This window comes from Nomascus leucogenys, chromosome X (assembly GCF_006542625.1).
Source record: "Nomascus leucogenys isolate Asia chromosome X, Asia_NLE_v1, whole genome shotgun sequence".
NCBI lineage: Eukaryota > Metazoa > Chordata > Mammalia > Primates > Hylobatidae > Nomascus > Nomascus leucogenys.
Genome location: NC_044406.1, coordinates 96,166,345 through 96,194,049, shown reverse-complemented (window position 1 = coordinate 96,194,049; position 27,705 = coordinate 96,166,345). Strand labels below are relative to the sequence as shown.

General features: G+C 37.5%; 1 protein-coding gene across 7 annotated transcripts in view; it reads left to right on the top strand.

Annotated features, from left to right (window-relative positions):
• The window catches only part of ACSL4 (acyl-CoA synthetase long chain family member 4), an 80,860-nt gene that overhangs the window by 23,758 nt on the left and 29,397 nt on the right, over window positions 1–27,705 (top strand). Inside the window, exons 2-7 of one of the 7 annotated variants that reach the window (XM_030806724.1) lie at window positions 10,638–10,690; window positions 19,151–19,172; window positions 23,151–23,681; window positions 23,922–24,099; window positions 25,441–25,550; window positions 25,675–25,813. In XM_030806724.1, the coding sequence (XP_030662584.1) occupies window positions 23,331–23,681; window positions 23,922–24,099; window positions 25,441–25,550; window positions 25,675–25,813 (778 nt within the window). In that variant the 5' untranslated portion in view covers window positions 10,638–10,690; window positions 19,151–19,172; window positions 23,151–23,330. Of the gene's footprint in view, window positions 1–10,637; window positions 10,691–15,123; window positions 15,173–19,150; window positions 19,173–23,150; window positions 23,682–23,921; window positions 24,100–25,440; window positions 25,551–25,674; window positions 25,814–27,705 lie in introns of those variants that run through there. The other 6 variants (XM_030806729.1, XM_030806723.1, XM_030806726.1 and 3 more) reach the window with 6 other exon arrangements.

Sequence of the window (27,705 nt, the reverse complement as noted above, 5' to 3'; positions counted from 1 at the left end):
TGTATATGACTGTGGATCCAAACAGGAGTTTTTACTTGGAAGTGTTTTTCCAGGAGTGAAGGTTGGCTTCTGCTAATATACCCATACATTCTTGCCTTGTTCTCTGGGGGACGAAAGTTAGAATACAACTAGGGTCATCATTAGGATATTTTTGCAAAAGAAAGAGGGGTTTGATAATTATACTGGGACAACCACAGGACAGTCCTCAGAAAGCTGGGAAATGTGTTCACCTTCATTTTATTTTATTTTTTGAGACAGAGTTTCACTCTTGTTGCCCAGGCTGGAGTGCAATGGCGTGATCTTGGCTCACTGCAACCTCCGCCTCCCGGGTTCAAGCGATTCTCCTGCCTCAGCCTTCTGAGTAGAGGGGATTACAGGCATGCACCACCAGGCCCGGCTAATTTTGTGTTTTTAGTAGAGAGGTTTTCTCCGTGTTGGTCAGGTTGGTCTTGAACTACCGACCTCAGATGATCCGCCTGCTGCAGCCTCCCAAAGTGCTGGGATTACAGGTGTGAGCCACCGCACCCGGCCTTGCCTTCATTTTAACCAGTTTATCTGGGGATCAAGTTTGTGACTCTAGCTTCAGAAGTACTGGTTCAACCCAGTTTAGCGAACCATCAATGACAGAGAGATTTCCCTTTACTTTGGAGTAAAAATGTTAATTTTTGAGAAAATATTCTATTCTATTATTATACTGGAATTGTCTGTGTAGCAGCTGTATTCTTTTTATACTTTTTAGCATTGTGAACTCCATGCTGCCAGACCCTGTTGGGGTTATTGCAGGACATATTTGTAGATGTGTGGGCCTTACAGGAAGTGAAATTACTTAATGATACTTTACCACTGCTTGAAACATTTTGAAATAAAAACTTTGAGAGAAAGAAATGATTCAGCCTTTTCTGCCTCCTACTTTTTGAAGTCAGCTAGTACACATTTGTAATGTGATAGCACAGTTGTTTGGAATGTCTGAAGCTAGACAGGTAAGATGATATCCTCTGAAGTTTGAGTATTTGGTCCCAGAACCAGGTTGTAAAGAAGAAAGTACTGATGGAAAGCTCACTTCTGAAATCCCCTCCTTTCACAGGCCCTCTGATCACCCATGTGGAAAGTAGCCCTCTGGGTCTACTAATCACAGACATCAAAGGAATGATATTCATTTGGTTCCTTTTGCTTGAGTTACCTTCTCCTGGGGCAGGCTTCGTTTCCTGTAGGGGACTGATTCTGGTCAGTTGAGTTGAAAAACATTTTCATTATGGGGCAGAAGGTTGCAAGTATGGCATGGTACCTATTCTATTTCATGCAGATATAATCTGGCATTTGAGTTCCCATTTGTTTGAATAGGATAAGTAAGCAGAACTCTTAGCTTTAAAGAAATTATTTCTACTTTCATTTGTGCAGAACCCCTCATGATTGTCTGGCTTTTTGATATTGTCTGTTCACTTGCTGTTACAGGTTGAGTATCTCTTATCCAAAATGCCTGGGGCTAGAAGTGTTTGGATTTTGGAATTTTTCAGGTTTTGGAATATTTGCATTATATACTGACTGGTTGAGCATCCTTAATCCAAAAATCTGAAATATTCCAGTGAGAATGTCCTTTGTGTGTCATGTTGGTGCTCACAACGTTTCAGATTTTGGAGCATTTCAGATTTTGGATTTTCAGATTAGGGAGACTCAGCTTGTACTAGTCAATTTTTGTTAGTCACGTTTTGACATAGGAAACACCAGAAGGTTGCTTAGCTTCAGAAAACAGTTAACCATGGTAGTTATAGTAAGGAAGAAAACCCTCATTTCATTTAGCTTATAGGTTATATTACATGAGCAAAAGAAGAGTTTATTTTGCTTTAAGCCTAATTTAAAAACAGAAGATCTAACCTGCTTTCCTTAGGACAAATAAAGCCAACTTTTAGCTCCTTTTACAGTGTTACTTTGCCACTTGAGTAGGGCTAAACACCTTTTGGACCATATTCATTGTTACTATCAATACTTAGACACACATTAGAATTAATTGAAAGGCTGGTGCTATATTTTCTACTTTATTATTAAATGATAAAAGTAACATTCACTGTAGAAGTTTTAGAAAATGTAGGGAAATTGTAAGGATAAAACTAAAAATAACCTCTAGGTGGGTGCAGTGGCTCATGCCTATAATCCCAGCACTTTGGGAGGCTGAGGCAGATGGATCGCTTGAGCCCAGGAGTTGGAGACCAGCCTGGGCAATATGGCGAAACCCTGTCTCTACCAAAAATACAAAAAATTAGCCTGGTGTGGTGGCGCATGCATGTAGTCCCAGCTACTCAAGAGGCTGAGGTGGAAGGATGGCTTGAGCCCAAGAGGTCGAGGCTGCAGTGAGCCAAGATTGCACCACTGCATTCCTGCCTGGGTAACAGAGCAAGACCTTGTCTCAATTAAAAAAAAAAAATCACCTGTAATTCTACAACCTAGAGATTAACATTTTGGTTTATAGCCTACATAAATTTGAGGAAGTTGATCTTGAGTATGAAGTTTCATCTTAAACCAATTTCACTTCATATATCTTAAACATTTTCTCATACTCTTAAATACTCTGGCAATGCTGCATTTGATGGCCGCATAGTATTTGATCACATGGATACATTATTTTACCAATCTCCTATTGGGCATTTGAAGTTGTTCCTATTTTCTTTTTCTGTTATCTGTACCACCATGATGACTGTCCTCTATTTTTTTGTCTGAATCTCTAATGATTTCCTTTAAGATAGGGGTCCCCAACTCCCAGACCATGGACCACTACTGGTCCATGGCCTGTTAGGAGCTGCACTGCACAGCAGGAGGTGATCGACAAGTGAGCATTTCTGCCTGAGCTCCACCTCTGGTCTCTGGTGCCCAAAAGTTTGAGAACTGCAGCTTTAGGATATTCCCAGAAATAGAAAGTGAAATTACAAGTGCAGGAAGTATAACTGAAGGCCTGCTGTCACATATTGCCAAGTTGTTTTCTATTTAGCATGTACTAATTTCTACTTCTGTCAACAGTATATAAAGTGCCTTTTTGTATACTTTTGGCAGCACTGAATAATTTCTTTATTCTTAATTGGCACTAGTTTTTATGGACCCCCAGTGCATTGCTATCTGTTTTAGTAAATAAAAGTTATTCATGGCAGGAATGAAAGTAAGGATGCAATATTATAAGTAGTAGTACTGCAAGGAGCTGGTAACTCCAGCTGGTACTTTGAGAATTGTCTAAACGGACCATATTTTAACTCTAAGGGTCTATGTTTCTAAAAATATATTTTTCCTTTCTGAAATACCTTATCAGTCTCTAATGTAGAGGAAAGTGCTATTTTTTTATCCTAAAGTTATAATTCCAAATGTACTTTCTGCTCATTACGTTAGGCATTTCTCTGTGTGTAAGACTTATGTTTTTGCCACTTTAGAAAACAAAAACAAAACATACCTTCTGGCAAAAATTGTACAAATTTTGTGGGAAGTCTTGATCGTTACACAGAAGTACTTTCTGGTTAAGAACACTTAAGGTAACAAACACTTTCTTCAAGTATTGTTCAGGTCTCTAGTATTTTAATGAATGCCTTGTAAATTCAGATTCATCCATGTATCAACACACTTTTTAACTAAACTTGGAAGGGAGAGTTGTGGTAAGGTCAGTGTTTGCTGTTATGTAATCTATTTGTCCAAAATATTTAAAAATCAGTAACGTAAGATTCTTGATTCAGAGTCAAGAATTATCAGTGTGACAGCAATTTTCACATATTGAAAGTTTTTTTCCCCAGTAGTTGTTTCATAATAATCAAACTGTGTCTTAGGTGTGGCCCTCAAAAAGTATGATCTGTTGATTTTTATGACTTTGAAAAATTCTAACTTAAATGCAATTGATATATTGAGAGTTCATAAAGAGAATGTGCTTTCCCTGTTGATACTACTGCTAATTTAATTCTAGGTAACTGAAAGAAAACGAATGGTGTACTTTCTTGTTGTTTTTTCACATTCTCACATTCATCTTTTATCTAGTCTCAAGATGATCTTAAGAGTAAAGCTGTAATTACAACTGATTAGAAAGAATTTCCTAACTTTAGTATAGAGGGAAGCACATAGGGTGCTTTCTTAATGTTCTAGAAAGCAGACCCTATTTTAGCTTCTTAGTCATGGAGTGGGGGGAACTGTTTCTTTCTTTTTAAAATTATTTTATAGTTATCATTATATTCAATTTTTAAAATTCTTACAACCTCTGTGAGGAAGGTAAAGAGTAGATGAATAAATTTTAATGTCAACCTAGAACTTCACTCCATAATTTATTTGTGTTATAGTAAGTTATTTTAAGCTAGTATATACCCCTATTCAAAAGTCAAGACTTAAACATTGTTGCTAAAAAGTAAATGGGGCCTGGCGCCGTGGCTTACGCCTGTAATCCTAGCGCTTTGGGAGGCTGAGGTGGGTGGATCACCTGAGGTCGGGAGTTCGAGACCAGCCTGACCAACATGGAGAAACCCCATCTCTACTAAAAATACAAAATTAGCCAGGCGTGGTGGTGCATTCCTGTAATCCTAGCTACTCGGGAGGCTGAGGGAGGAGAATCACTTGAACCCGGGAGGTGGAGGTTGCGGTGAGCCAAGATCATGCCATTGCACTCCAACCTGGGCAACAAGAGCAAAACTCCACCTCTCAAAGGAATTTTCTGGCATTTAAAAAAGCTTTCATTGGATCAGATATTGAAAATCCCTCTAGTGTTTTAATAGCTTCTATTTGTCACTAAATATGAGGGATGGGTGGGTTTGTGGTTAAAAAAATAAATAGCAACGATTTCCCAAAAGGTACATATTTAAACTGAATTTCAAAGCTGAGATTAAAAGTATGGTTCAGAAACTGGAGATTTCAATTAAGCCTCAGGTAAAGGAAGCAAATAGGCAGAATAAACCACACAGACAAAATGTCAAACCAGGCAATGTTTGTCTTTGAGCATCTTCCATTTTTTATTTTAGTAGGCATCTCACTGGCTCCCTGTGTCTTTTACCCTGCTCTCTGTCACTGGTAGCAGAACAAGCTAAACTTCCTTAAGCAAAACTGTCCTAAGAGACGTACACTGCAGAGACTTCCTAAAGACAGATGGATGGATTCATTTGGAAACCTTTGTGTGCACACTCTAATTTGTATTCATTTTTCCCTAGAGAATGATTACACCTATATAATTAAAAAGTTGCCTTTGAAAACTATTGGCACCAAAAATGGACAATAATTAACGACCCATCCCTCATTTTTTCAAACCATTTTATTGTGGTATGATTGACATACAAAAAGCTGTAAAGATGGAATGTATACAACTCAATGAGTTCGGAGAGAATCATCACCACAATCTATGCCATAAACCCATCCATCACCTCCAAAAGTTTCCTCCTGCCCTCTTATGTATTGTTATTTGTGTGTGTGTGTGATGAAAACACTTAATGTAAGATATACCCTATTAGCATATTTTAAAACACACAATGCAGTATTGTTAACTATAGGCACCATGCTGTACAGTAGATCTCTGGGAGTTTTTCATCTTTCATAACTGAAACATTTGACTAATACCATCCTGTTTCTCCCCCTACCCAGCCCCTGGTCACCACCATTCTGCTCTCTGCTACTAGGAGTTTGACTATTTTAGTTTCCTCCTATAAATGATGTAATGTAGTATTTGTTCTACTAATTGGGATTACAGGTGCTCGCCACCATGCCCAGCTAATTTTTGTATTTTTAGTAGAGACAAGGTTTTACCATGTTGGTTGGGCTGGTCTCGAACTCCTGACCTCATGATCCACCTGCCTCAGCCTCCCAAAGTGCTGGGATTATAGGCATGAGCCACCGTGCCCAGCCCTGAATATTTTAAAAAACTTTTTTAAAAAGTTATCTAACTTTTCCATGAAGCAACATACCTAGTTCATTCTGTACATTGCACAGGCTAGATTTTGGGTAGTTATACTTATGTTATAACATTTATTTAATATGTTTTAATATTTACGAATCAAGTGACTCAATCTTATGACCACTTAGTCCTCCTGTGCTACACATTCACATGTATTCTTTTTTTTATTTTTATTTTTTTTATGAGACAGAGTCTCACTGTGTCACCCAGGCTGGAGTGCAGTGATGCAATCGTGGCTCACTGCAACCTCCGTCTCCCAGGTTCAAGCAATTCTCATGTCTCAGCCTTCTGAGTAGCTGGGGTTACAGGTACGCACCATGGTGCCCGGCTAATTTATTTTTGTTATTTCTAGTGGAGAGGGGGTTTTTCACCATGTTGGCCAGGCAGGTCTTGAACTCCTGACCTCAGGTGATCTGCCCGCTTTGGCCTCCCAGAGTGCTTGGATTACAGGTGTGAGCCACCGTGCCCGGCCACATTCACATACATATATATACATATACATATATATATATACACACATATACATATATACACATATATATACATATACATATATATACATATACATATACATATATACATATACATATATACATATACATATCTATACATATACATATATATACATATACATATATATACACATATACATATATATATACATATACATATATATATATATTTTTTTTTGAGACGGAGTCTCAGTCACCTAGGCTGGAGTGCAATGGTGTGATCTCAGCTCACTGCAACCTCTGCCTCCCGGGTTCAAGTAGTTCTCCTGCCTCAGCCTCCTGAGTAGCTAGGATTACAGGCATCCATCACCATGCCTGGCTAATTTTTGTATTTTTAGTAGTGACAGGGTTTCACCATGTTGGTCAGGCTGGTCTCGAACTCCTGACCTTGTGATCTGCCCCCCCTCAGCCTCCCATAGTGCTGGGATTACAGGTGTGAGCCACTGTGCCTGGCTCACATATATTCTTAAGGGGAAAAGAAAATATTCTCCCACAGCTTAGCATGTGAGTGATACCTTCCAGTAGTTTGACTGGCTTACAACAGTTTTTTAGTACTGTTTTTAATGAGACATTTTCTTGTTCCTTTATGATTTTTAAAATAAATTTTAAGTATACAATTTTTATTTTTGAAAATTTTGGAAGACACTAAATCAGCAGGAAAAAAACAAAATATATGCAAATATTAAAACAATTCACCTCTAATCCTACCACCCAGCAATAACTGTTAGTATTTGAAGTACATTTTGCTAATTTTTCTATGAATATGTAACACTCAAATATATGTACATATTTAGAATGCAGTCATACATACTGTTTTTGACCTGTATTATTTCTTGATAACAACATTTCTAAACATTGAAATGTATTTTAGTATGGCAGTTTTAATCTACTATTTACCAATATGTGATTTATGTATACTTATCTAAAATAAGACCTATCAAGTACCATTGCTTAGGGAATTGTTTTGAAAAGGACTTGGCCAGAATTTGCTTTTAGATTTGAACATTAAATGCTAAAAACTTTCTTAATGTTTTTCTTTTTTTCTTTTTGTTTTTGAGACCGAGTCTCACTCTGTCACCCAGGCTGGAGTGCAGTGGCGTGATCTTGACTCCCGGGTTCAAGCGATTCTCTTGCCGCAGCCTCCCCAGTAGCTGGGTTAATAGGCATGCACCACCACACCCAGCTAATTTTTGTATTTTTAGTAGAGATGGGGTTTCGCCATGTTGGCCACACTGGTCTCAAACTCCTGAACTCAGGTCATCTGCTCACCTCAGCCTCCCAAAGTACTGGGATAACAGGCATGAGCCACCGCACCCGGTCAAAAGCTTTCTTAATATTTTTCCACTGTTTTCTGAAACATTCTATTTTAAACTTATTAAGATCGATTTTTGAGACATTAAGTACAGGACGATGATTTTTCGTGCTTGAAACATTTCCAACAGATGCTATCACAAGTTTAGTATGGACTTTACTTGTGGAAGAATGTTTTCAAAATATTGCTTAACAGACCAACTTATTTGCAGAGAGGGCTAGAGCCAAACACATTAATGATTTGTTTTAAAGTCTGTCCCCAAATATGAGGGTAGTCTGAAATTGAATGACACTGCCTTGTATTTGTATCAGTTTTTACTTTTTTTATATCACTTTTTGCTCTCCTACTAGCTGCATGGACTTTGTTTTGCTCACTGGCATTTGGTGAGTTGGGCTTTCTCAGTGCTGCCTTCTTTTCTAATTGTAAGATGATAAACCCTTGATGCTGTATTACCTCTTTTGTCTTTTTTTAATGCCACCAGGTTACTGTTAGTTCGAAACAAACAATATTATATGCTTCAGTCTGTTAAAAATTTGCTAGGCTAAGACTTTCTAACTTTCTTATATTACAAAAACCTTGCATATATCTGAAGTGAAAGAGTCTAAAGTTTGTTTTACAATTTTAGCTAAATCATCCCAATTCCTGATCATCTGTAAATGCAGCCCACATGGTGGTAATCTGCTTAGTTTTTTATATTAAATTCTTTCTTCAATTTGTTTTAATATAATGACTTTAACAGGGAGATGCTATTTTGTAGGAGGAGACTAGGAGAGAGGAGAGTGCAGGATCAGTTTTTCTGTTGTATAGAACTAAATTAGGATAGGTTACAAAATGTGATTTGGTTTCCTTTTCTTTCCTGGGTAGCTGCTACTTTCATTTTTTTTTGTGATGAAAGAAATGGCTTTTAAGGTGATAGGCATTGAGAAAAATTACTTCCTTTGCATTAGAGAACCTCTGAGAGTTGCTTCTCCTGCTCAGCCAATTTGGGGCTACGAGAATGGAGACGAGTAGAAGGTTTAAACTGGGGCTCTCATCCAGCTTGGACAATTCCCTGACACTCTCTAGTACCAAGGGTCACGAGTTGACTGTCCTTTGCAAATATTTATTTATGGAGTTATTTTCCAAATTAAGCAAACTAGCGGATAGTTTTGTATTTTCCCCTGTCCCTCTCCCCTGCAACTTCCACCTTTAGATCTTTAGATGATTTTATAGAAGGATGGGTTTTTTTTTTGGTCATTTTTAAGTTATTGGAATTATCTATGGGGGAAATGTGTATGTTTTTATATAGAAGTATGAAGATTTTCTTCTCCATTCTCCTCGTGAGCTCTTTGGATCTTATTTTAATATCTATATGCAAGTTCCCTGCCCCCCCCTTCATGTTAATAGCAAATGTTGGCCTTCTGGAAGAAAAATAAGAACATATGAAATAACCTGACTTCTGTTTATAAGTAATCTTAACCATTTGTGTTAAGACATATACTGATACTGTCCCTGGTAACCCCTCAACGAAAGTAGATTGTGGATATTAACATAAAGTTGAAAGTAGTTCACTATTAGTAACCAGCCTTTGTTAGTAATAGGCTTGGGTATAAATCATTCTTTCCTTCATCTCTTTAATGGTAGCAAGGAGAAAATTAACTGTCTGAATTAACACCAGCTAGTTAGTGTGATGATTAGTTATGTGGATGTTCGTTTTTATGACTTCCATGGGGGCATCTAGACTAAAAAAACAAAACAAAACAAAACAAAAAACCCAAAAAACTCGAAGGGTTATTCTCGTAACATAATCATATGCAAGTAGTAGTGAATACTGCTGGATGGAATAAAGCCTCAGTTCTTCAGAATATAGCATCATGCCCAGGGGGCCCCAGCTCTGTAGAAAGCACTATCAAATTACTGAAGGGCCTTATTTTACTATTCCAAGTATTCAGATGGTAACTAGTTTACTCCTGCATTGTCCAAAATAGGTCAAACCCTCAACCCTAAACTGACAAACATTTCTGGTGTATATATTTTTTTTCTTTTTCTTTCTTTTTTCTTTTCTTTTCTTTCTTTTTTTTTTTTTTTTTAGACAGGATCTCACTCTGGTTGCACAGGCTGGAGTGCAGTGGCGCAATCTTGGCTCATTGCAGCCTTGACCTCCCAGACTCAGGTGATCCTCTCACTTCAGCCTCCTGAATAGTTGGGACTACAGGCATGCACCACCATGTTCGGCTAATGTTTTGTATTTTTAGTAGAGATGGGGTTTTGCCATTTTTCCCAGAGTGGTTTTGAACTCCTGGATTCAAGGTATCTGCCTGCCTTGGTCTCCCAGGGTGCTGGGATTACAGGCATGAGTCACCATTACCTGGTCCTTTTGGTGTCTATCTTGAAAAATGTCACAAAAATGATGTGTTTACAAATTGAAAGAAGATGGAAATATATTTAGGTTTCTACTTAGACCAATGTCATATTTGTATTTGGGAAGAAACCTCGTGTTGTTTCAAGGAACTTACTCGTTTTTGGTTTTGATGGGAGGATAGATGCCTACAGTCATCTGTGTGTGGGGATGGCTGTCTTGTGTGACTGACTAGTTTGCTGTGGTCAGACATTGTCTCTGTCTGAACATGGCTTTGGTCCTGACCATGGGGGATTCAGAGATACAAATAAAACTGTTAAGAACATGGCTCTTGCTTCTTGTCATTTTTCCATAGAGTTTCAACTACTGTCACTTTTAGAGTCTGGCTCAGTTACTTTCTGAGATCCTAATAGCACTAATTCTAGTCAGACACTCATCTCTAGTCATTTCTTGCTTTTCCTTTAGTACCTGGCTTATGAGCTAAGGTGCACAGATAATGTGAACAAGCACTCGATATTTCTTTTAAAGGAAGGGGCACTTTTCTCATGTCACTGTACTCATAAATGCTGTCTCTTACTGCAGATTGAAATCACAGAAGATATTCGTGTTCTTCTTAAGAGAAAAAGAGGACATTTGTAAGTATTTGTCCTTTAGAAATTCTAAATGTGTAATTTTATTAGCTTTTTGAGAAAATTAAGTAACCATACTAATAGGCATCTTGACCCTTTTTATAGAGGAAAAACTCTACCAATATTTATGATTGTGTTTAAAAAGGCACTATTTTATAGAGCAAAATAGGAAAACATTTTACCCTGTGCAGCTTCTAAAATTTAAACCATTTGCCACTCATTTGTAAAAGAACAAGTGGTAATTAAAATTCAAACAACGTCTTTCTATTTGAGTCGTACCCAAAACTGGAGTCAGAGATTGGAGTTCCAATTCTGACTACTGAGGCTTATAGAATATGTGTCTTTGGTAAACTACTTAGTCTCTCATTATCTCAGTTTCCTTATCTTTAAAATGGGTTTAACAGTAAGTACACAATCAGGGGTTCATTATTATTATTATTATTATTGTTGTTGTTGAGACAGTCTCGCTCTGTCTTCCAGGCTTGAGTGTAGTGGTGCCATCTCAGCTCACTGCAACCTCCACCTCCGCCTCCCCCTCCCGAGTAGTTGGGGTTACCGGCACGTGCCACCGTGCCCAGCTATTTTTTTGTGTTTTCAGTAGAGACGGGGTTTCACCATGTTGCCCAGGCTGGTCTTGAACTCCTGGCCTCAAGTGATTCTCCTGCCTCGGCCTTCCAAAGTGCTGGATTACAGGCGTGAACCACCGTGCCCGTCCTCAGTGGTTGATTATTATTGATGAAGTTAAATCCATAGCAGTTTATGCTTGCCCCGATACGTTGAAGCTTATTCTTTTTTTTTTTTTTGCCCCAAGATGGAGTCTTGCTCTGTCACCCAGAATGGAGTGCAGTGGTGTGATCTTGGCTCACTGCAACCTCTGCCTCCCGGGTTTAAGCAATTCTCCTGCCTTAGCCTCCTGAATAGCTGGGATTATAGGTGCCCACCACGGCCCCTGGCTAATTTTTGTATTTTTACTAGAGAAGGGGTTTCACCATGTTGGCCAGGCTGGTCTCAAACTCCTGACCTCGTGATTCACCCACGTTGGCCTCCCAAAGTGCTGGGATTACAGGCATGAGCCACCATACCAGCCTGAAGCTTATTCTTTGAGAGACAGCCACAATGTGTACTTGCGCCGAAGCTTATTGAAGAATAAGCTTCAAATGTATCGGGGCAAGTATACATTGAGGCTGTCTCTCAAACTGATCTGCGTATATTTCTGATCTTCATAAATTTTTAAGTATATATTTCACTGAAGCATCTATTCTAGACTGCAATATGGAGTAAAAGAAATACAACAGAGCACCTAAAATTAAAATCATAGTGTTTGAGGCTTGGACTTTGAAATTTACCTAGTCCTATAGTCCCCAGTTTTTGATTTTTAGACCAGTGCTGGTTAGTGAAAACGTTTTTACTGGTCCATGGTGAAGTGAGAAAAATAAGGACAGCAGATCATGAGTTTTTAAAATCTAAACATTTTCAGTTTAAAGGATTGCTTCTTATAGAATATATCTTTCTAATTTAGGGGAATTAAACATGTTGTTTATCTCATGAAATTATGGTGATAGTAAATGGTAGGGCTTTCAAAAAATTCATGCCTGGCAAAACAACGACGACAACTTGGTAGCTCTGTGTCATTTCCCCCCACTATTCTTTCTTTTACATTTTTTACTGTTTTGTGATATCTTAAAATGTGAACCCAACTTTCTCATTTTACAGATGAGGAAACAGACATTGAGAGGTTAATTTGTTCCAGGTCTTACCGCTCAGCAGCTTGTGAACCAGGACTAAAACCCTGTATCTGATACTGTCTCTCTAGAATTTCTGGTCTTCTGAAAATTGCTTTTATTTTAATAGGTTATAAATTTGAAACTGAAGATATAGTAGTTCTTATGTGCTAATAACTATTTTTGATTTCCAAGTATAAAGAAATTCAAAAGGCCATGTTTTTGTATAGCTAAGTGCTGAAGTCCACTGATTAGCCTGCATTAGAAGAATCTTAAACATGGCCAAAGATTTGTATCAGCAGATCAGAATTAGCTGTCACCGAATTCAGCTACTTAGGTGTTAAACGCTACCCAGTGGCTGACAAAGAAGTTAAAATATCAGCAAAGTTATTACTTCCTTTTGGAAGTTGACAGACTATACTGCCACTGTGAAGAGTGGTAGTATTCAAACTTCTATAGTTAATTTAACTACAGAAAGTACTGTTTTCTCTCTCGCAGATACACACCTACACACACACGTACATATTTATAGCAATCAATCTGCAGCCCATCTAGATTTGGAAGGGAAAAAAACTACCAAGGTGAAGAGTAGGAGTTACCAGAAGCATTGGCATGAACATATCTGGCCAGTTGTGTTCAGGAGATTGCAGATAGTACTCTGTGACACTTTGGAGGCCCCCCATCAATTGCCTTTGTCTGAACTTTCCCAAAATATGTTTCAAAATGGAAATAATTAGCTCCATTATCACCCTTGTCTCACTCATCTTACTGAAGCATAAGCCAGAAAAACAAATGAATGTGGAGGGAGAGAACAGAATGGAATGTATTCCCAATCCTAATGTGGAGATATTAACTCTAGGGGTACTTTTCCATGGCTTCTTATATTTGGCTTTGTGTGACTTCCTTCTTTAGGTAGGAATTCTTTAATTTCTGAAATGTCAGACATACTCAAAATGAAATGCTAATAAGGATAAAATGCATTTTTGAATTATCTGCTGTCTTTAGAATATGTGCCCTTCTCTTCTTTACTACGGCTAATATGTGAGCATTGACTATATGGCCATAAGATTTCAATATTCAACAGTTTTATCAGTCTTTGAGTTATTTAATTAGAATCACTTCTAAGATCTATTTAATACTGAAAAGCAGAATGAGTTTTTTTTTTAAATTACGATACAATTTTGTATTATGGTCGTCAGGCAGCTGAATTATAGTCATTTATTTGGCCATTTTATAAGAAATGGTTTAAGACTGCATTGTTGCATAATTTATTAACAGTCTGACATATTGAAAAGAACATTGGCAAACTAACCTATTAAACTGTTTCCTTCTCTGGCAGATGGGGAGGGCAGATCATGTGGCAAAAAAGGCATAGTTGTAAAATTCTCCCTGTAACATGAATATATTCCTATGGGAACTATTACTGCTGCTTAAAGACTTTTTTGGAACCTACACTCATGGTTGAAAGCCCTAAGTTGTATTACTTTATTATAATAAATATGTAAGATGACAGGAGATAGAGTATAACCTATAGATATTTTGTATATTCTTCACTTGAACAAAACACATTTATTATAAAAGTTAACTTTAAAGTTAAATTCTATAACCCAATTACTTTTGGTTACCTTATGTTAAAATCATCTATATATCCCAACAGAGAAAAAGCACCCAGGAAATCGAAGACTTTGTAGATAAAATAAAAGTGCACTGTGGTACAATGGGCAGTTTAATTTAGCGGCAAGGTTTTGTGTACAGGGACCTGCAGCAGTTACTCTTCAGCATCAGTTGTGCAACATTGACATTGTCATTATGCTATCTGCTGCCCTTCTACAGCAATGAACCATTTGTATTGCTCTCTAAACACATATCACCCAGAACTTAGTTTTTCTCCCTTTTTCATTATGTTTATTAATAAAGTTTGATTATAGCATCATGCTTAGCCAGTAGGTGCCACTTCTAGCCTGATTTATCCTCAAGATTCCTTAAATGTAAGCTTTGGATTAAATTATTTACAACCAATTATTGGATTAAATTATATACAACCAATTCCCAGCTTTAGAAAGCTACGTTTTTAAAAATCAAGTGTATCTTGATCACTTAAAATGAGGAATAGATGTATAATTATACACAGTGTATGTGAAGTGTGTAGGCAGCAACATTGACTCCTAGAGCTCCTCATTTTAACATAGATAGGATACCGATTATAACATCCTATGACCTAGAAACAACATTATCTGATGCATGCTGGGGATCTTCTTAAGGCATGATGGGAGGGAACTCACTCTAGAGCATTAAAAGTATCTTCAACATGGCAGCTGAGGTGCTTTCTTTGCTGGGAAAAACTGCAAAGAGACTGGCAGAATGGCGACTTCAGGAGTTAATACCTCTCCAGGTGATGAAGTAAACAGGTTCAGTTTATCTTGTGAGAGACGCACCCAAAGATCAGTCATAATTGTGAAAAGCTTTCAGTCATACTATCCAGGCACAGGTGTAATGTGTTGGTATATGGCATCTATATAGTCATCTTAGGTTTTGTTTTGCTTTTCTTGGTTTTAAAATGTATTTATTATAATTACTGTATATTTGAGCTTAAGGTTTGATTGCACAAGTTATTTCATATTGAGTAGACTACTTGTTATTTGCAATATAACAATTTGAATCAGATGAGACAAGTGCCGTAATGATACATATATTTTACCTGATTATTTCGTCTTGCAGACTGATGAAAGATCTTGTTAGCAACTCTTAACGCTTTTATTTTCTTAAGGTATTGGCATTCTCTAAGTTTTAATGTTAAAGTATAAAGTTAATTGTAATGTCTCTTGTAAAGTTTGATTTCATTTACAAAGTGAAACCATTCTGACTTAACCTAGTTGAGCTTTCTCTTGTATGTTTTACAATCATTTGGAAGTTTTTAATAGTGTATGAAAGAAAATAAGATTTTAAGGAAGCACTCCACCCCTTTACAAAAGTCTTTGTGATGCAACATCTATTTAGAAATAGGATCTTTTAAAGTACAGCAGGTATTCTTATCTGTTTAATCTCTTGGAACTTTTATAATTGTTTTCTGATTTAATGTTTACTAGTTACAACTAATCTTTTTCAGAAGGCAAATTGTCTCTTTATTTGGTGTTTAAATTACTCTTAAATAATGTGTAACTTGAAAACGAGACTTCTAAAAAAGTAGCACTTATATAGTTAATTGTTGATTTTCAAATTGATTTAAAAACTATTTTTGTAAGATCTTATGTCAAGGACAAAGTTAATTTGTCACTAGTGTATGTTTCAACTTGGCAGATGCATGGATCCTTGCTTGGTTTAGTTCATTTTCTAAAACTTTTGAAAAAAATATTTTGGCATTAACCAACTGCAGTTCAGTAGTTTTTCTCTGTCATTCTCAAATTGGTGTTGTGTCACATGCTTCTGGGTAAGACGATTTCTTCTTTTAAATTCAGACTTTAATTAATATGTAGTGTTTGTTTACTTTGTGTACTAGAGCTTAATGTATCACTAATGCTTTCTGTATTTAACCTATCTCGGAGTGTTTGAAGTAACTGGAATGAAATACTTACTAAATCTCACCTCAGAACAAAAAAATAAAATAAAATTGAATCTAATTTTTCACTAAAACTTCTAGTACTTACTGGACATCTAGAGAGCAACCCCCCCCCCCGCCACAAAATGTCTTAGGATGTAGGACAGATCAGTGCTCAAAATTGTTGCCAGCATTTCTTCATACCCAAAGTTTGTCACTCTCACTTATTTAGGATTATACCATTATGACTAGGATCACAGACAATTGAGCTAAAAACATGGACTTTAAAATCAAATCGACCTGGATTTGAATCTCTACTCAGCTGTGCTATCTTGGGCAACTTAATCTCTCTGAGTCTGTTATATCTTTAAAATGAAGGTACTACCTCAAAGGAGTTTTCTGAAAGATTAAATGAGATAATATATCTGAAGGACTTAGCACAGTACCTTGCCTGTAGTAAATGCTCAATACCTGGTTATTACTATGATTCCCATATGGAATGGTAAAGTTCAACAGGAGCAATTAACTATCCAATGACTGAAGATAATGCCCTGCCTTTTTCTGGCTGACATACAAATACATGATCTCAAGGAAGCACCACTCAAAGTTCATGTCCTTCTAATGGTGGGATAGCAGTATCACTCTTCATACATGGAAGGACAGCATACCTTTGTGAAAAGTACCAGTGAAAATGCACATAGTGCAAATTGTGTAACCTTCATGCTTTTATAATACAAATCTTTTCCAACTCCGTGCAACAGGCAGTTTTTCCAGTTTCATATTTTCTATTAAGCAACTAACAACATGTTCAAGTTTATTTTAATTACCAGGGATTTTAAGAGTATAGTATTTCCTAGGATGTTGACATGGACAAATGATTGTTTTTTAAGATGATTAAAGTTAGCTACCTTCACGTTATTGTACTTGCATATATTTTTACCTTAGAGATTCAGAATAATTCCAGTACATTCTTAATTCAGTAAACAATTTGATTGAAGCCAACACACGAAGGCACTGTTCCAGTCACAGATTCAGCAGCAAATGAGACAAACTCTCTGCCTTGTGAAGCTTATATTCTACTGGGAGCATAGATAGTAAACATGAAAAATAAAACATGGTATATTAGTGAAAAGTACTCAGGAAAAAAATAATGCAAGTAAGGGATAGAAAGTGTGGGGAGTACAATTTTAAAAGAAGGTGGCTGGAGAAATGCCTCATTGAGAAGGTGTTCTTTGAGTACAGAAAAAAAAAAAAGAGGCAAGAGAATAAGCTACGTAGGTGTCTTGGAAGAACATTCCAGGCAGAGAGAACATCAAGTACAAAGGCCATGGGCAGGAACAAATGGGATTGCAGAATAATGTTCCAGGGAAAGCGTACTAGGAGGTGAAGTCAGAACCTTGGGGTAGGAGAAAGATTCTATAGTCTTGTAGGTTATAGTAAGTACTTTAGCTTATATTCTGGGTGAGTCATATGGGAATTCTTTGAAAGATTTTGAGCAGAGGAATGGTATGATCTAACTTACATTTTGAGAATAGTACTCTGGCTTCTGAGTTTAGAATTTATTGTACGGGTATGAGGTGGAAGCAGGGAGACTAGATCAGCTATCCCATTTATCCACTTGAGAGATGATATTGGCTTAAACCAGGAATGTAACAGTGGAGGTGGTGAGAAGTAGTTGAATTAGATTCACCTTTTTCGTAAGTCAAACCATTAGGATTTGCTGGTGAATTGCCTGTGGAATGTGTGAGAAAGAGAGGGGGGTAAAAGGGTGAATCTAAGGTTTTTGGTCAAAGCAAGTGGAATATATAGAGATGGGCAAGACTGGGTGAGATAGGATTGTGGAAGGATGATCTCAGTTTTGAGCATGCTAAGTTTGAGGTATTTAACTGACACCTAAGTGGATCTGTTGAGGAAACAGTTGGATATACAAATCTAGTGTTTAAGGCAGACTTCCAGGCTTGAGGGAGAAATTTGGAAGTCATCACGACATATATGTGGTATTTAAAATTGTGAGGTTCAAGGACCAAGCCCCATACCATTTAGAGGCCAGGAATATGAGGAAGAAGCAGAAAAAAAAAAAAAAGACTGAAAAGGAATAGCCAGGGAAGTAGGAAGAAAACCTGAAGAATATGGTCTCCTGGAAGCTAAGTGAGGAAGTTTAAAGCAGAAGAGGGCTCAGCTGTGTTAAAGGCTGCCAGTGGGTCAAGGAAGAAGAGAACTGAGCTTTAATTGACCTTTGGATCTAATAGCATGGAAGTCATTGGAGACCCTGATGAGGAGAACAAGTTTATAGAGTGGTAGGAGACATAAGCCTGATTGTAGTGGGTTCAAGAGAAAATAGGAGAGAACTGGGAGACAGAGAGCCATAGACACCTCTTTCAAGGAGTGCCAAAGAGATAGAAAATAAATGGGCTATAGCTGAAAAGAAGATGCAAGGGAGGGAATGTTTTTTAAGATGAAAGAAATAACAGCTGGTTATGATGCTGAAGAGAATAGTTCAGAAGAGCAGGGGAAATTAATGAGGAAGGATGAGAGGGAAGAATTGGTAGAGGAGCACTTCTGTGTCCTTATAAAGACAGGGTGTAATGCATAAGTGAAGGGGTTGGCCTCAGCTTGGAGCATCAACAGTTCATCCATAGTCACAGGAGAGAAAACAGCATGTGGCCACAGATTTGATTAGGTGGGTAGATGTAGCAGTGAGAGTCTGTGGAAATTATCTTTGGATTGTTGCTGTTTTGTCTGCAAAATAGGTCAGCTGCTGAGAATGAGTCTGGATGAGGAATGTTGGTCTGAAGAGAGTAAAGTATGAAATCCAGAGGAGTGGGCCAGTGAGTGGACTAGTGCAGTGTGGTCTCTCTGCATCAGGGAGAGTCCATTTGAGGTAGCAATCACAAGTTTAAAGTGAGACATTCAACACAGTTGTGTGTTTCTCACAGCAAATTCAGCTGCATAGGTACAGGTACAGATTAGGTGGAGAATTGGATAGGACAGAACCAGGCTGTGGTTGAGATGATTAAGTACAACCAAGTGAGACAACCAAGAGGGACTGAGTATGATTGCCTATGGAATTTAAGAGGAAGAAGACAAAGGTTTCTCCCAAAAGCACTATAAAGTAGGTAATATAAGCAGTATTCCTGTTTTACAGATGAAGCCACTAATATAGAGCTTTCTTTTTTAAATTATGCTTTAAATTCTGGGATACATGTGCAGAATGTGCAGGTTTGTTACATAGGTATACACGTGCCATGGTGGTTTGCTGCACCCATCAACCCGTCATCTACATTAGGTATTTCTCCTAATACTATCCCTCCCCTAGCCCCCCACCCCCCGACAGGCCCCTGTGTGTGATGTAACCCTCCCTGTGTCCGTGTGTTCTCATTGTTCAACTTCCACTTGTGAGTAAGAATATGCAGTGTTTGGTTTTCTGTTCCTGTGTTAGTTTGCTGAGAATGATGGTTTCCAGCTTCATCCATCTCCATGCAAAGGACATGAACTCATTGTTTTTTATGGCTGCATAGAACCGCATTTTAAACCCAGATCTGTTAGCCTAGAAAATTTCTGTTGTTTCTCTTATGAGACATTATATTCTGCCTAATGATGGGTACGATGCTCAGCATCATACCCTTACCACCAACTCTTTTTTTTTTGAAGTGAAATGAAATGTTTCAATCTTTTTTGAAATGAATTTATCAATAGACTGAGTATAACCCCTGACAAGGAAGTATTATAGTTGAAGATGATAGGCAAAACTGGGCAGAGGCTGGCTAGTGTACTTGAAAGAGCACTGGGTGCTCAATTTGTGCTCTACCATTCATTTGCTTCTCTGTAAGATGAGGGATCAGACAATATCAGTGGTTCAAATATTCAGCTCAACTGGAAGTTCCAAGGAGTCCCTTCAGGGGCTGTCATAGCCTCCCCTACCAGAGCAGCTATGCTTTTTGCTTTCATCTACGCTTGTGTTTTTATATCTATATAAGATTTTATTCAAATGGATGACCCATGACCCCCTCGCTACCTGCAGAAAGAATTTGAAAACCTCTAGACTAAATGATCTCTCTGGTTTCTTCTCACCTGAATGTTCTTTGAGCCTTGCCTACTCTGTGTGTGTGTGTATGTGTGTGTGCATGTGTGTGCATGCATGTGTGTGTGTCTGTACTAAGCACTATGAGGATTACCTAGAAAGCATTTCTCTTTCTCCAAGACTTACGGCAAATATGTATAAAAGATTAAATTTATGTAACATCAATAACTAAAAAACATACAATGCATTTTAAATCCAACTAAAGTATAGGCTCTTCAAAAGCTATTTTCTATTTCTTTATATATCTTCAGCCTTAAGTCTGAAGATTTCTCAATTGAGGGTAAGGTGGTACTCACCCCTTAGGGGCATTTTATAAATCTGAAGACATGCTTTTATGTCTGCTAATATTGTCTCTGAGAATGTATGTATTGAAACAAATATTTTGTTAAATTTTAAATTAGTTTCTTTATGGTATTCTTTTATATTACTAGTAAGAAATCATTTTTTAAGATGGTGTGTTGGTAGATTATGACTATCCTTTGATGTTTATGAAGAGGTATCACAAAATATTTGTCATAAGAAAGAGGTACTGGGTTTGATATGGTTGAGAACTACTGGTCCATGTTCTATACTGAGGTACCCAGAAGTTTGGAAGTGATGGTAGTATAATCATGTATCAGATTGAGTGGTAGATATTGCTAATGATATGTGAAATTAGAAAAAGTAAAGATTGTTCTGGACTTGGGTAGCCATGAAATCTTCAGTGGGAGGAGAGGATTGTTAGAGGGGATCTTACATTCAGCATTATGATAAACCCTTGACCTGACATACCTTATCTTGAAGAAATGAACGACCTGACTTGTCCAAGAGACAGAGAAGGAACTTTCCAGGTAGGGTAAATCATAGAATTTAAAGCTGGAAAGGCCCTAAGAATCACCTAGGCCAGACATTTTTAGTTCAGGATGGATTTCAAGGAACTTGTGAATCACTTGAAATTGTGTGTATCATTTAGCATGTCTTTCTGAGGGGAATTGGGTTCCTCATTCTCATTCTCAAAAAGGCCCATCATCTCTAAGAGGTTAAGGCCTACTGATCTAGTGTGGTTCCAGACTAAGGCAGATGGTTTGCTCAAGGTTACACAGCCAGTTAGGGGCAGAGATGAGGATTTTGACACCCAGTGACTTCCAGTTTCTTGCTCATTTCACTGTACTCAACTAAATTACATGAACAAAGGCACAGGCAGGATTAAGCTACCATTTTATATTAGATGGTATAACAACAATCAACTAGCCTGGGGTCAATTGAATTAAGTCTGTCAGTCTGTTTCTACAAAAGTTGCAGAAGGATGGGCTTCAGTTTGTCTCTTCAAAGTGAACTAGTATTTTGATTTTTCTTGTTGAAATATGCTACAACTCACCAAAATAGCTTTCTCAGTTGAAGGTAAGCTCCTTGAAAAATATTACTATTCTTGGGCCGAGTGTGGTGGCCCCCGCCTGTAATCCCAGCACTTTGGGAGGCCATCGAGGGCAGATAGCTTGAGCCCAGGATTTTGAGAACAGCCTGAGCAACATGGGAAAACCCCATCTCTACAAAAAATGCAAAAAAAACTAGCCAGGCATGGTGATGCACATCTGTGTTCCCAGCTACTCAGGAGGCTGAGGTGGGAGGATCTTTTGAGTCCGGGAGGCAGAGGTTGCAGTGAGCTGAGATCACGCCACTGCACTCCGGCCTGTGTGACAATGTGAGACCTTGTCTCAAAAAAAAAAAAAAAAAAAAAGAAAAAGAAAAGAAATACTACTATTCTTGAGCCTGTTTCTGCAGTTTCTTTCCAATGGCACTGTTTTTCTAACCTGCAGCAGCCCCCAGCTTTCCGTGTAATCCTATCAAAATTACTTTGCCTGATTTGTTAGATTTTGTAACTACCGTAGCGTATTTAGTCAAGCATATTTAGCGTATTTAGTGTACGCTGTGCCCCAGTCAGACTAGTGTCCTTGCTATTGGTACTTCCTATTCTCCCAAAGTCCTTTCATTCCCACCTTCGTATCTTTTTTCATATGGGCCCTGAGCCTGGAATACCTTCCATTCCTCTTTCATTTCTAGATGCCCAACATAAGGTCCAGCTTAAATCTAATCTCCACAAAGCCTCTCCTAGTTACTCTTGGCCATTGTGCACTTCCTCTGAACTCCTTTTGCATTTATTGCTTATACTACTGCCTACACTGCACGTGGTAGTTATGTATTACCACAAGGCTTTTCAGTGGAAATGCTTTAGTGGTCACCTTGGGAGTTGGGATTCCGGGAATTCTGGGGCAGGACTCTGGACATCCCCAAACCCTGTTTTGGCCAGAGCAACTCCACTTTAGTGTTATATATGGGCAGTCTGCAGTAGTGTTTATTAGAAGAGATGGTTTAATTGCACCCCCTGTCCCCATTCCCCCAGTTTCCAAAATACTGGATCTATCTTGTGTGATAGTTGACTCATAAGTGTTAACTTATAATGGCCAAGGGCCAGGAATTAATACTACTTCAGACTTGTATTACCACTCCTAGGCAACTGGTGCAGTTTTGAGCACAAAGTGAACATGTAGGAAATGATTTTACAATTGTATTGCTCCCATATGGGAAAGAGTAGATAGCAAATAGCATTACCTGAGAAATTTACCTTAATGAAGAACTCAGAATAATGTTTCTGGGTTGACCTTTGAGAAATAAATCTAAGTTGATAGTTTCTGCCCCACCCCCCACCCTTTGGATATAAACCTAACACTATTTAAAGATGTCTAGTTTACATGCACATGTTTAAGAGAAATCTCATTGTTGGCATACCCTATTCTACCAAAGTTTTGACAAACTTAAATATCATATTCATGCATTTGTGTAAGCATTAAGGTTGTTATTCAACTCACAGAATGATATGCAGAGTACCAGTACACCTAGAAACCTAGAAAAAATTAAATTCAGAAGTTGATGTGCTCAAAGACATTTACGTCAATAATGATTACAAATGGAAAATGCCAGCCTTTCAGACCAGTTATTTCAGCTTTCTGTAATTAACTGTGTAAACTAATAAAGACCTGAGTATTTAAATCAATTGTGCTATCAACTTGTTAATACTCTTTTGTTTTTGTTTTTTGTTTTTTTGTTTTTGTTTTTCCTGCTCTCTGCTTGGTTCATTGTCATCACCTACAGGCATACTTTATTGTCGGCTTCCAAAGATTACTAACTTTTATCTGTATCACTAAGATTGAACTGCCTTGGCTCTACTGCTATTCTTACTGCTGCTTCTATTATTGCCTTCTTCAGCACAATAAGGCTTTCAAAAGCCAAAGAATAACAAGAAATAAGTACCATTTTAGAAGCCTTTCCACTATGAAACTTAAGCTAAATGTGCTCACCATTATTTTGCTGCCTGTCCACTTGTTAATAACAATATACAGTGCCCTTATATTTATTCCATGGTATTTTCTTACCAATGCCAAGAAGAAAAACGCTATGGCAAAGAGAATAAAAGCTAAGCCCACTTCAGACAAACCTGGAAGTCCATATCGCTCTGTCACACACTTCGACTCACTAGCTGTAATAGACATCCCTGGAGCAGATACTCTGGATAAATTATTTGACCATGCTGTATCCAAGTTTGGGAAGAAGGACAGCCTTGGGACCAGGGAAATCCTAAGTGAAGAAAATGAAATGCAGCCAAATGGAAAAGTTTTTAAGAAGGTAAAGTATTTTGGTGCTTTTCATTTATGTTTTAAAGAGGAAGACACATTTGTTTTTATCATAAATCAAGTGTGTTTTAAATATGCTGGCATTCTATTATAGTGCTGTGTAAAACTACTCAGAAGCCGCTCGTAGCTTCTGTATGTTCACTTAAGAGCATTTTTAGAGTTTTATGCTTTGGATAGTATTTTAATTGCTTATTTGAATATACTAATATTAGAGAATGTATCACTTTAACAGTTAATTCTTGGGAATTATAAATGGATGAACTATCTTGAAGTGAACTGCAGAGTGAATAACTTTGGTAGTGGACTCACTGCACTGGGACTAAAACCAAAGAACACCATTGCCATCTTCTGTGAGACCAGGGCCGAATGGATGATTGCAGCACAGACCTGCTTTAAGTACAACTTTCCTCGTAAGTGCCTTGTGTTTTTGGAGGTGGGGAGAGAAGGGTCTTTGCTTGCATGTGAAAATTGTTTTGAGATGCTCTTGTTTTCAAAGTAGGTGTTGTTTAGGCATTTTACACATAAATTATGTCCATAATACGGTATGTAATATTGTGGCTAAAAGATATCCGATAACTCCTGTTAAATACGGTAACTTGTAAGAACTAATATGGGAATTGGCAGCTTTAAGGGATGTGATTTACGCTTTTATTTTCCCATTGGAAATGAATTGTAACTGAAAGAGTTGGAGTTTGGGGGTATTTTGTGGGGGGGATGTACAAAGAGTAATGATTAAAACAAAAAAACCATTTCTCAGGATAATTCAAGTTCATCGCTTCACTTTGAGACCTCTTATTTGACTTATTCCATTTTATGTGTGAAATATGCATGTGACAGCTGGAATTGGCATTAGATATGTTAGAAAGTAAAATTGAGTATATTTCTAATACTCAAGCATTTGTCGTTGCCATTGTTTAAAAAATAAACAATATATTGTCACATACTAAGTACTCTGTTGTTTGCTGAATGAAATATAACACTGTAAGGTAGGATTATAGAGTTTAAATTTCAAACAAAAAATAGATAATATGAAAATGATCCCCTATGTACCCATTACCCACTTTCAACGATGAACAGCTTGTGAAAAGTGGCTATTTTTAACTACATTGTTTCTGGTTACCAATCTAGAGCTGAATTTTCAGTTCTTTCTAAGTTTAGCAGATGTCCTTTGATTCTAACTGATCTTGGTTTATGTTATCTCTGGTGGCTCCTAAGGAGTAGATCTCCTTGATCTCTCTAATTAAGGTGTGGAGGTCACCAATCACATTGGACATTGGACTCACTAAAACAGCTTCTTAGAAGGAGTAAGAACATTATCTGTGGCTGATCTTATGACTTAAGATCCTCAAGATTTTCAAGGACTTATCCATTCTTTGGAGGCTATGGCCAGTGAAAGTGTATCAAGAAGAAGCCCTAGCTGGGCCAGTCTGACCTGAATTAAGAGTTCAGCCAGTAGCTATTGGCCTTGAGCATCTAAATTGACAGATTTTTGATCAGCTGTGGCAGTGCGAGTGTTTCTGGGTTTCTTCAGGTTTAGGAAGTGAAAGTTCTGGGAATTTGTAAGGAAAACTTTGGGCTCCCAGGGAGTTTGAAGCAAGGTTGAAGGATGGTAACAGAGACTATGAAATCAAATTAAAATATACAATGTCTTTGCGTCTCTAAGTGTACCTATTATTAAAGACTGACTTCAATAATATCCATTTCTAATGGATGTTTATTACTTAATATTTGTGTTTATTTTTATTATGTAGTTGTGACTTTATATGCCACACTTGGCAAAGAAGCAGTAGTTCATGGGCTAAATGAATCTGAGGCTTCCTATCTGATTACCAGTGTTGAACTTCTGGAAAGTAAACTTAAGGTAAATATGAAATTTTCTTTTAATTCATGGTTGCATTGTCTGGCAGGACAGAAAAGTATTCAGTAAGTGAATTTTTGTTGCAGGCTCAAATTTAATAGCTGGTTTTTTTCTTTCTGTTCAACAGACTGCATTGTTAGATATCAATTGTGTTAAACATATCATTTACGTGGACAATAAGACTATCAATAAAGCAGAGTACCCTGAAGGATTTGAGATTCACAGCATGCAATCAGTAGAAGAGTTGGGATCCAACCCAGAAAACTGTAAGTAAAGCAGTAAAAACAATTTTATTTACCTATTCCAAGTTTGTTATTTCGGTAGGTTAGGGAAACAAATGACATGAGTAAATCCACAAAAGTTCTTTGACTGAAAAAAAAAGTTTAAAAATCTTTAAAAACCATCAAGACCATATATGATTAAGATTTTCCCTCCATTTCTCCTCAAAAAAAGTAAGTTAGTAAATTTCACTAAATGGTTGCGATGTAATCTGTGGTTCAGACTTTATGGCAGTTGCTGCCAAATGTTTCTTCATTTTTTAAATAACCCACTATAACCTTCCAATTTGGGCCTCATAAAAGAAAAATATTTCAGGCCTTCCATTCAGTAAACTTTCTGAAATAAATGCTTAATGCTAGTTATCTTAAGGATGTTTCAGAGGATGCAAAGCTGTTTACCAAGATTAATGCTTGGATTTATTTTACCACTGAGGTGGTAGTTGGTATTTCATTTGAAACAAGTAAGTGTACCTTGTAGCAAAATGTCAGTTGGCCATCAGGGCAGAGAGTTGAGGAAATTAATACTCCATTTGAAGAGTTTTCTTATTATGTTTAACGCGATGGTCATAATACCATACTATAATGAGGAAAGGATTCATTTTTGCAGGAGAAAATGTTGGTCGAACCTCTACTCAGCTTCTGAACATTTTACCATTAGAGAATGAGCATGCGTTTATAATAACAGGTGTAGATTATAGCTTTCTGCCATGTGTCCAGAATGGCAGAGAGTCAGATTTTACCCTGCTTGCCGGCAAACAGATGAGCCTGCAAAACTTCCTGGGGCCATAGACTTTTGGGTCTGAGATGAGGGACAGTTTTTTACTCACAACAATAGCAGTAGCCAGAGTATCATATCAGCATTTGTGTCATAAGAGAGGAACTCTGAGCTTAAAGAGCCTGAATGTCTTATTATCTTATTGTACTGGACAGTAAACATGCCTGCTGTTTGCTCTGGGGAGAGACACTATCTCTGCGCAAATATCCTTGTAAAGATAGTCTGGCACAAAGTCAATGTCTCTGCTTGCAAGATGTGCGGAACATGAGACCCGTAGAGAATTGTTTTTCTACACTAGGTTGACCCTGTAAGATTGGGATAAACTTGACTGAGAAGTCCTGATTGGTAGGGATGAGTTACAGTTCTGCTGATTCACCAAAGGGTGTTGGCAGCAAGCTAAGGGGTCAGCAGTCTTCATAATTTTGTGTGAGCAATAACGTAATAGGCCACATATCCCACTTAGTTCTACTCATCTCTGCAATAGATAGGATACATATGTTTTTGTGGTACAGACAGTTATTATGATGCCACTTTTTTGCATATTTACTTAAAAGTGGGCAGAAGCAAAGTATCACATTATGTGCTTAGATTAAGAAGAATTTAGCTACTGCTGTTGCTTTGGTTAATCATCAGAGGAAATGTGCAGTACTTATTTGCTTGGTTTATAAACTATATCTTTAAAAAGCATTAAAATTAGCCAGTTTAAGTATAACTATCTTTGTTTCAGTGGTATAGCTCACTGTTTTAAAAAAATGTTATTTTAACTGGTGTATAAAAATGTAAGTAATTTGTGTAAAGATTTTTAAATGTGATAATCCTGTTAAACTTGTATTTAATTCTGATGATATATCTGTGGCTTCTTAGCCATTCTGGTATATTCTTGGAAGAAAAAGTGGTTACTAGGTTAGCACTATACACTGTCTTGAAAGTGGAAGCTCAGGGTGCTGTTTAAAACTTATCACCTTTGGATTTTAGCATTGGAGTCACCTTAAAGATCAGTTCCAGTGGCTTTCAATCAGGGCCATATATGAGAATCACTTGTGGAGCTTTGTTCTATCCCAGACATATTGAATCTGAATTTTCAGAAAGGGGGTTCAGAAATAGT